This window comes from Synchiropus splendidus, chromosome 4, assembly GCF_027744825.2.
Source record: "Synchiropus splendidus isolate RoL2022-P1 chromosome 4, RoL_Sspl_1.0, whole genome shotgun sequence".
NCBI lineage: Eukaryota > Metazoa > Chordata > Actinopteri > Syngnathiformes > Callionymidae > Synchiropus > Synchiropus splendidus.
The window spans coordinates 11200697-11210798 of NC_071337.1; the positions used below are offsets into that span (position 1 = coordinate 11200697).

The following is a 10102-nucleotide window of genomic DNA, read 5'->3' on the forward strand; positions in this document are numbered from 1 at the left end:
ATATAAAGCAACGTCTAATACCTGACAGTTAGCAAATTTCAGTTATGTATTCACAGCTCACTGTGATTTAGATGTATATTCTCCTGTTGAAAACCATAAAATTCCCATTCTCTTGCTTTCAGTTTTTTATAACCCGAACATACTGCTTTTGTTTTATTCCTATTGACACTGAAAAAAAACGTTTTAGTCCCAATTGATCACACTATGCGTTAAGGCAGAGGTGGGCCTTACAAGGGCCACAAGTAGCCCTTGTAAGGTGTGAACAAAAGTACTGTTCATAATTTGAATTTTAACTATAACTTTCTTTTTTTAAGAACTTTTTTTTTTTTAACTTTTTTTTTACCAAGCAATTTGAACTGTAATTCTGTCCCTAAAAATAAATAGAAGATAGCTACATGATTTATAGTTCAGTAGCCAATATAGTCACCACTTCAAATTATCTTCCATTATTTATGGATTTATATTAAGAACTCTTCAGTAAAATTAGATAATATATAATCAAATAACAGGCATATAATCTCTTTTGGATGGACAGCCCCTCACGTTAGTCACAGGTGAGAACCTTGAGAAATATAGTTTAAAGGTCAGAGCATTATTGATCTGTCCATCCATGCTTTGTGCACTGTTAATGCTTTTCATTGATGGTTTCCCAAGCTTGCTAAGAGCTTAGCCAGGGCCTACACTGTTCCCAGGAAAGGTCACTGGAGAATGACCTGGCAGTTGCTCTACAGGATCCCCATACACCACAATCGTCTTCAAATATTAAAGACTATTATTCTGTGCTTTAATGTCTTTGATGTCTCACGTCCTGAGTCTGACGTCATAAAGGTGAAATTTCCAGACGAACAAAGTGGCCATAGTTGAAAAACTTTGAAGTAACGTTTTAAAAAACGGATAATTACCTTGCCTGGTTTTCCTTTTTGAATGTTAGAAATTCCTCTTCAGATCACCCTCACCAAGCCTTCTATTTACCAAAGGTGGGTAACTGCAAATCATTTATTCGTTTTCTATTAAAATAAATTAGAATTCTCAACAATGTGCTTCAATTTGAGGTGGTATCAGCTCGTGCCTGTAGCCTTCTCATTTGAATGGAACTAATTTGTCACCAATTTACGCTTTTAATATGCAGTATGAGTTGCCGATATTTACGAGTAGGTCAACTGATGTATACATGATTGTTTTACGCGATAACTTTTAAGGATAAGGGCGCCCTATTTTTCCCTAGTGCGGCAGGATACTAACTCTTCTCGACATCGCGCAGGCGGAAGCAATATCTTCGGCGGCGCAGCAGCGGGTGTGGTTCGGACTTAAACGGGTGCTTCTGCTCTTCCCCCAATTTTCGGCCGCGTGAAAAGAGAAAATCCCCGATAGGAAACACGGAGGAGCCTCTTTACTCTGGTAAGAGCAATTGAACAACACGCGCGTGTCCGTGGCTGTCGATTCTGTGGAGGAAAACCATCTTAGGTTCGGGAGGGTTCGACTGGGAGGATTGGTTCGACTGCTAAGCTAATCATATCAACAGTAAACCGCCTTTAAACCTCACTTGCGTTACACCGACCTGCTCGGATATTAAGCCCGGCTGTAGTATTTAGCATGTGGTGTAGAAAATGCTTTGCCAGTGTGGCCGAACCCTTCGGTAGTGTTTGTTTATGTTAGCCAACTAGCCGAGTAGTAGGCTACGCATGTTAGCAGTCGTTCAAGGTAACATACGCGGGACCTCTGTTCGCTGCACACTGGGAAGGAATAGCAAAAAAAACTGCACCACATTTCTTTTGTACTTGTTGTTCAGGTAGCTCGTAGTTGGAGCTACCGTGAGAGGAGGAGTTGTAGAAGTGATTGCAGGGAGGAGGAAACCCAAGCTGCGAGGTCGGAACTTGGCCGTGGTCGGGGGGGAGGAGGAGGAGAAATATGCCTTTGATGTTCTCTGCTGCTGAATGGTGAATTGTGTTCGAGCTGGCCTGGAAATACCCACCGCTTTGCTCTCTCGGCATTTCCCCTCATAGCTGCATTAGCAAAGCAAACAGACATCTGAGGGCGAAAAACCTGGCCCAGGTAATGTTACCGCACAAGGCTGGCTACATCACTGGGGGCGTTTTATTCCCAGGCTAATGCGGGATAAGTCGACTTTAAAGTTGTCTGTATGATTCTCGTCATTTGAAGTATCGTTTCCCTGTCTACACAGATACATCTGCTGTGCGGACTGAGGGCAGGCAAGAACAATGGCTACCCAGTGTAAGTATGGAAACTCAATTGGTCTACATGCTTCTTTATTCTTGGTAACTCTTTTGATGGATTCTCGTAATGGGTTCCAAATCCAACTGTAATCCATGTTTTTATCATTCTGGATAGCTGTTAAATACTGCAATTTTGGGATTGCTTTTGGGTTATGATATTTTTCAGATATAATGCACACTTTTGAGGGAAATTTAATTCACAAAATCCATTGCAAGAAGCTGCTGTCACAAAGGTTCTCTAGCAAAACCATTTGTATTCATTGAGCTATAAGCGGGCCAACTCAGAAGCAAAGGGAGGATTTTTTTGTACTGATGACCGTTAAAAATACTGCTTTTAATCATGAGAAGTAAATATAACCCATGCAGCCTGTCACACACGGTCCGTCCCTTCAGGTGTCTCGAGCTTCACTTGTGAACTTGAGTTCTGTGAGTTGCTTTAAAAAACACCACAGTCATGTGCACTTTTCTGATACGGCTTCAGTTTCTTTATTTTGACACCTAATCACGCAAGTTGCTTACCATCGTCTTAAACAGTGGTGAGATGGAGTCAGAATTATCGAGGTGCATCATAATGTACTTGTAATATATACAAGCAGCACCTTAGTATTAGTCACAGGACCAGTGACGGTTTAAAAAAGAAACAAAACCATATATATATTTCTACATGGTAGGATTTTTGCTGCAGGAGCAATTTGTAAATGTATGCCATTGTAATCTAGTCTTAAAATGAAGATGTGACTTGTGTGATAAATTATGTCTAGGGATGGGGTGATGTGGGCTAAAAAATTGTGATACATTTTGCTATTCTGGCTAATGATAAAAAGGCGCGATAAATACATTTTCATTCTCCTGCATGTGTTTGACGCACTATATTATGTCTTGAAAGCCCAACTGTTTCGTAATGAAACTGACCATTTACTAATTGGGCAGTTGTGTTCTCTGCATTACTGGAGCCTGTTTCCAACATGAAATTTAAATATAATACAGGCAAGCAATTCAATGGTTCGCGCTGCTGGTGGAAACCTGTTGTGTCCTTAGCTTCGCAGACTGTGTTCTCCCAGCTTTATTTTGTGCTAAAAATCTTGCGGTTTGGGGCTAGCAGTGAGTTCTCATGTTAGCAACATGGTGGCAGCTAGCGAAAGACATGGCAGTTTGTTGTGTTTATATTTCTGTGCAGATCAACATCGGATAAGGGGAGTGGGAGCAGTTTTTGCCAAGGCGGCAGCGCTGCGGGAGACCGTGTTTGTTTTGATCTGATCCACATTAAACAACCTTGTCAGAAAACTTACTGGGACCACTTGATCTACCAAAACACTGACCCATAGTCTCAGTATTTACTGTTGTCAATATTGAGAATTTCCTGTGTCTGGTTCATTATTCCCCTGAGAAATTAGATGTGTAAAATGTCAACCTTAAGATGTGCGCTCTCTGGCCTTGAAACAAGTACAGTATTTTCTAATGATTTGCCTGTTATTGTATCGTCTTCCCTGCAGCTGATTTGATGGAGCTGGACATGGCAATGGGTGACAGTAAAGCTGCTGTGAGCCAGTGGCAGCAGCAGTCTTACCTGGATTCAGGCATTCAGTCTGGAGTCACCACCACAGCGCCATCTTTGAGCGGGAAAGGGAATCCAGATGTGGAGGAGGACGATCCAACTTTGTATGACTGGGAGTTCAACCAACCATTCACTCCAGAGCCGACAGGTAATGTGAATATGTGATCAGTAGTAAAGCTTATACTGTTTGTTGTGATTGTTGCCCTCACTTATCCTTTTTCACAGACATTGAGGGCTATGCCATGACTCGTGCCCAAAGGGTGCGTGCTGCAATGTTCCCTGAAACTCTGGAGGAAGGCATCCAGATCCCCCCAACTCAGCTGGATACTGCTCACCCCACTGCGGTGCAGCGACTGGCAGAACCTTCTCAGATGCTTAAGCACGCTGTGGTTAACCTTATTAACTACCAGGATGATGCTGAGCTGGCCACTCGTGCAATCCCTGAGCTCACCAAGCTTCTCAATGATGAGGACCAGGTATGGCTTCAATTTAAGTTGGTAAGTTCCAAGACAGTTCTGTTAACAGAGACGTTCCCTTTTTAGGTTGTGGTCAACAAAGCTGCTGTGATGGTGCATCAGCTGTCTAAGAAGGAGGCGTCACGACACGCGCTGATGCGCTCGCCACAAATGGTTTCTGCCGTTGTTCGTGCCATGCAGAACACCGTGGATGTGGAGACCGCCCGGTGCTCTGCTGGTACCCTGCACAATCTTTCCCTCCACCGTGAAGGGCTCCTCGCAATCTTCAAGTCTGGTGGCATTCCTGCCCTCGTCAAAATGCTGGGGTAGGAAGCTGGAGTGGGTTTTTCTGCTGTACAAATAATTCAGGAGACATTTTTAAAATGGAATCATGAGTAGGTTTTTGCCAAGTTTTACTTTTGATAAGCTACTGTAATTTGCTGACTATTAATTGCTCCAGGAGTTAAGCAGCACTAGATTTAAGAAGAAAGTAGATTTGATACACACATGAGCCGTGTTGGTTGCTTCACAGCTTAAGGTACCGGGTCTGCAACAAATGTACAAAGGATGTGTAGCATTGCATCCAGCATAGAGACTGATGATTAATGATGGAAACAAACTCAACGCTCACATCATGCTGCCAATAATTCTCATCACATCAGACAGGTGTTTTATTCGCATCACCCTGTGTGCGCTGTTTTCGCCCTTGTGTGTTCCCGGCACTTTCCTTCAGTGTTCCCAGAGCTCTGTGCAGCAGTTGTTACTGGCTATGGAGACTGATTTCCGGGAACACTGGGATAGTGGTTGAAAGTCTCTTCATAACTGTAAATTGTGCACATTCTATTTTGCACCTTTACTGCCTTTTAACAGCCTTTAACATTTCATTTTACATTTATAACATCCCCATTTCTGGTCTATAGATGCTGTACATTTGTGTGCCACTCTAAGAACTGTAACAGTGCTGAATGACTTTAATCTTTTTTCAGCTCCCCTGTTGATAGCGTGCTGTTCTATGCCATCACCACGCTTCACAACCTTTTGCTGCATCAGGAAGGAGCCAAAATGGCAGTGCGCCTCGCTGGGGGGCTGCAGAAGATGGTGGCCCTGCTTTCCAATACCAACGTCAAGTTTCTGGCCATCACAACTGACTGCCTCCAAATTCTTGCTTATGGGAACCAGGAGAGCAAGGTACTGTCATGCACTTAAGACTGAACAAGAAGGTCAACAGTGTCCAGCTTGTGTTTATTATTTTCAGTCCAATGAATACAAAGGTCTGTGTACACGTTCTTACACATGTTCTGTGAATTTAGCTGATCATTCTGGCCAGTGGAGGACCCCAGGCTCTGGTCAACATCATGAGGACCTTCACCTATGAGAAACTGCTCTGGACCACCAGCAGAGTTCTCAAGGTTCTCTCTGTCTGTTCCAGTAACAAACCTGCAATCGTCGAGGCCGGTGAGCGCGCACAGACACACATATATTGTAGTGTAGCAGTGCAGAAATTGTCAAACAGCTACAACTAAAATACATTCGTATGTGGAACTATGATTCAAATGTATTTCTCTGTCCAATTTTATTTTGAGATGACAGTTTAAAATTTTCACCAACAGCTGTTTTTATTTCATTTAATTATTTACACAATGTTGTGTGTTTTCAATATTTTCTGTCTCTCCACCTTACCCCCCGAGCATTATGGCTTTTTGTGGCTGTGTCATCAGGTTTTGTGTGTACCTTGTTGGTCATCAAACTCTTTTGGAGTTTGATTTCATTTGACTTGACCTCCTCCTGTTTAATTGTCTGCCTGTAGGAGGAATGCAGGCTCTGGGGCTCCACCTCACTGACCCAAGCCAGCGTCTGGTCCAGAACTGCCTCTGGACTCTGAGAAATCTTTCAGATGCTGCTACTAAACAGGTAATAATAGGAGATATGCAAGTTTAAAGTGGGTTGAGATTTGATTGGCTGGCTTTTCTTCTGTAGGAGGGAATGGAGGGTCTGTTGGGGACACTGGTCCAGTTGTTGGGAAGTGATGACATCAATGTGGTGACATGTGCTGCCGGAATTCTCTCCAACTTGACCTGCAACAACTATAGCAACAAACTCATGGTCTGCCAGGTAAATTCGCCTAGTTTATCCCTCTTGACTCTTGGTGATTTACGTCTACTATGGTTTTCTCCATTTTAACTTCTCGATTACTTGTTTTAGGTTGGGGGTATTGAGGCACTGGTGCGGACTGTTCTGCGGGCTGGGGACAGAGAGGACATAACGGAACCTGCCGTGTGTGCACTCCGTCACCTGACTTCCCGGCACCAAGATGCTGAGATGGCCCAGAATGCCGTGCGGCTTCATTATGGACTGCCTGTCGTGGTCAAACTTCTTCACCCACCATCCCACTGGCCACTCATCAAGGTTTTTTTTCTCCGCCGTACACCATAATACATTTATTATTCACCAAAAAAAAGTACAGATTTTGATGTTGTGTCCTCCTTTTAGGCCACTGTGGGTTTGATTCGCAACCTGGCTCTGTGTCCGGCCAACCACAGTGCTCTGCGTGAGCAGGGAGCTATCCCACGCCTGGTGCAGCTGCTGGTCAGGGCTCACCAGGACACCCAGAGGCGCACCAGCATGGGCGGCAACCAGCAGCAGTTTGTAGTGCGTCTACAAAGTCTTGATATGGAATCAACATTCTTTTTGTTTGACTTCCCTTTCACTCCCTCATCTGCAAACACAGGAAGGGGTGCGTATGGAGGAAATTGTGGAAGGCTGCACTGGAGCTCTGCACATCCTGGCCCGGGATGTCCACAACAGAATTGTCATCAGAGGACTCAACACCATTCCACTTTTTGTCCAGGTAAACTAGACTGTCATGTCCATGAGTTGGCTAGTAAAACTTCCCTTGCTTGTGCAGATTTTGACACTTAACGATAGGAATTTAATCTTTTGCTCCATATGAATCAACATGCCTTTGCTATTGAACATTGTTGGACAAAGATATGTAATGCAATGTTTGGTGTTACCCTTTTTTTGGGAAAAATGTATAAGACTGTATTGTCTTAAGCTCCGTTAACAGTTGTACGAGGAGCTTAGTTTTTCAAAATCTATCTGTGTTTTGTGTTATCCAAGTTTTAGTTGAATTCATCTTGCATATTTTTGTCATATTGTGTGTTTAAAACTATGTTTCAAATCTTCACCTGCCGTTGTGTTCTCTGCAGTTGCTGTACTCTCCAGTGGAGAACATCCAGCGTGTGGCTGCCGGCGTTTTGTGTGAACTGGCTCAAGACAAAGAAGCTGCCGAGGCGATCGAGGCTGAGGGAGCAACCGCACCCCTCACAGAACTTTTGCATTCCCGTAATGAGGGAGTTGGTATGTTTTTCCAGCTAAGACAAACATGTTGCCTTTTGCGTGTTAAAACTTTGGTAACCTTTAACCCCCTATGTGCAGCGACCTACGCAGCAGCTGTCTTGTTCCGCATGTCTGAGGACAAACCTCAGGACTATAAGAAACGTCTGTCGGTGGAGCTCACCAGCTCTTTGTTCAGAACTGAACCAATGGCCTGGAACGAGGTACACTATTCACCAGCAACACCTGCAACCCTTTTGATACTGTGAAGGTTTTCAAGCATGTGTTTTCTGCAGGTCGCGCCCTGTATTTGTCAGAGGTCATGCTGAAATTTCTGATGCTGAAAAAACATTATTTTAATCAACTTGGTTGGAAAAGTGAATATTCAAGGCAATTATGTGGATTTATGGGGTATAGTCAAACAATAGTCAGTCATAAATTGGAATTGCCTTTTGCAAATTTGCACAAATCGAGTATTCAGTACTACTTTTGCCTCCATCTATGATGCCCTTGAACAAATCTAAAGATATTTAACCATCATTTAAAATTAAGCTGCTTTTCCCTTTGTAAATATGCACAAAATTATCATTATTGAAACATTCACTTCAGGTGATCAACTGTCAGGTTTTGCAGCCTTATTATAATATAACCAACCCCTACAGTTAAATACACTTTTAAAATGTTACGATCATCCAATACTCTGTCATGTTATTCTGATTCCCCATGTGCATCTCCCTTCAAAGACAAAACTGCTATAATTGTGTTTTGATTTTGCATGAAAAGCCACACTTTCTGACAAATCTCGAGCTTCATTTCGTTGTGCAAAGGCAGACACATGTTAAATTCCTAATATAGAAGTGTACGTGGCTGCAGGCTCTGTCCTCCCACATGGTGAGCCAAGCTTTGTTCCTCACCGTTTCTTGGTCCTGATTCTAGACTGGAGACCTGGGACTGGATATGGGAGCTCAGGGAGACCCACTGGCCTACAGGCAGGATGGTGAGCCTCGGCTTTCTTATCGCACTTTCCATCTTAAATAACATGCGCCGTTGAGTCATGCAGGTGCAGATGACAGCACTGTTAAATATCTGTGTGCCCTGCTTTTAGATGGCGCTTACAGGGCTTATCCAGCAGCCTACGGCCAGGACCCCTTGTTGGACCCCATGATGGAAGGCGCAGACTACCACCCTGACACGCTGCCAGACCTGGGCCACCACACTGACCCATTGCCAGACCTCGGCCACAGCCAGGACCTAATGGACAGCAACCAGCTGGCCTGGTTTGACACTGACCTGTAGGATTGGTGAGTATGACTGCAGCCACACGCACCACAGCAACCATTCCACACTAACGGCAACTCATCCCGTTTCCTTTTGCAGTTGTATTCCGAGCGAACCTGCGTTGTGATTGACCTGTAGAGTTGTTGAAGGTTATTAGAAACTACGGCGTCTAGGAAAGTGCCTGACACAAGAAAAACAAAGATGGTTGCCACAGGAATGTTAAAGCAAGTTGTTAATGGTGTTTGAGCGGTTGAGTTGGCGTTCTGGTGCGTTCAGAGGGATCACGTGACGAAGGTCTTGGAGCAGGTTTCATGTATAGACGAGTGCACACGAGGCGGATTCTAAGGTTGGACTCACTTTTGTTTTAGCCTTGCCTGTATTATCATTATCTTTGTTTCTAATTCTTTTTTTAATTTTCTTTTTGTAATACTCATTCTGTGTTGAAGGTACTGACCCAGCTTGCCTTTGCAATAGCCATCTTCAATTTCTCGTCACAGCTAAACATAAACATTTCTTTTTCTTTTTTTTAAAAGCATATATTACACGTAGTGTTTAAGTTATAGTGATATATTACAATGTTCCTTTTGGTTAATGGCCGAATGTGTAGAACACTAATAATCAAATGAATCGTACTCGACAACTTAAAGTGTAACATTGTGTAGTTCATTTTTTTTATAATCTCAAGAAAAAAAATGGAGACTTATGACTTAATATGTGCTTCTATGAGCATAAACTGTCAGTGTCACAAATGTTTTAAAGGGGTGGGGAAGGAAAGCGGGGGGGAGGGATAAAGTGTTTTATATACAGTCTCACTGGTAGGTTACTATTTTGTATGCTATGGTGGAGATGAGTTGTGACGCTATCACTGGTGGTCTCATAAAACCCAGTTTGATGTGCTATCAATGGTAGCTAGCTTGATGAACCAGTTGTCGTCCTGCTGTGATAAATTTGGAGGTTGTGACACGGCTGATCAATAAAATAAATTTTATTTCATTTGGTCTCTGTGCTGTCTGTTTCTCAATGTGTACTGTGGCCCACTCGGGAGTCCCGAATGCGACGCGCCCCAACAAAACACCCCTTAATGTCACCATGGTATCCTCACATCAATGTTCATCTGGACTTGAGTGGTGGAAGGTTGAAGACCTAGGGGTTTGCAAACAGAATGTGATCATAACAGTGTGCTCAAGGGCTTGTGTTCTGAGGTGCTTTTGATCAGAGTCCTGTTGCAGGCATCCATATACCTG

The 10102-nt window shown here is 43.4% G+C and overlaps 1 protein-coding gene across 1 annotated transcript; it reads left to right on the forward strand.

The window, feature by feature from the left end:
- Window positions 1-1261: 1261 nt before the first annotated feature.
- Window positions 1262-9851, forward strand: LOC128757622 (catenin beta-1-like). The gene is made up of 17 exons (XM_053863054.1): window positions 1262-1398; window positions 2183-2232; window positions 3728-3937; window positions 4015-4265; window positions 4332-4570; window positions 5231-5432; window positions 5555-5699; window positions 6052-6155; window positions 6222-6356; window positions 6447-6650; window positions 6735-6893; window positions 6973-7092; window positions 7454-7604; window positions 7683-7804; window positions 8517-8577; window positions 8686-8881; window positions 8958-9851. The coding sequence occupies exons 2-16, from the start codon at window positions 2220-2222 to the stop codon at window positions 8874-8876; spliced, it is 2307 nt and encodes a 768-aa protein (XP_053719029.1). The 5' UTR covers window positions 1262-1398; window positions 2183-2219; the 3' UTR covers window positions 8877-8881; window positions 8958-9851.
- The last annotated feature ends 251 nt before the right edge of the window (window positions 9852-10102 follow it).

Bases quoted from the DNA above. Each gene is read 5' to 3' on its own strand.
- LOC128757622 (XM_053863054.1), top strand. The intron at 5,700-6,051 runs GTGAGCGCGCAC...GTCTGCCTGTAG, and splicing joins ACCTGCAATCGTCGAGGCCG to GAGGAATGCAGGCTCTGGGG. The intron at 7,605-7,682 runs GTATGTTTTTCC...CCCTATGTGCAG, and splicing joins TTCCCGTAATGAGGGAGTTG to CGACCTACGCAGCAGCTGTC.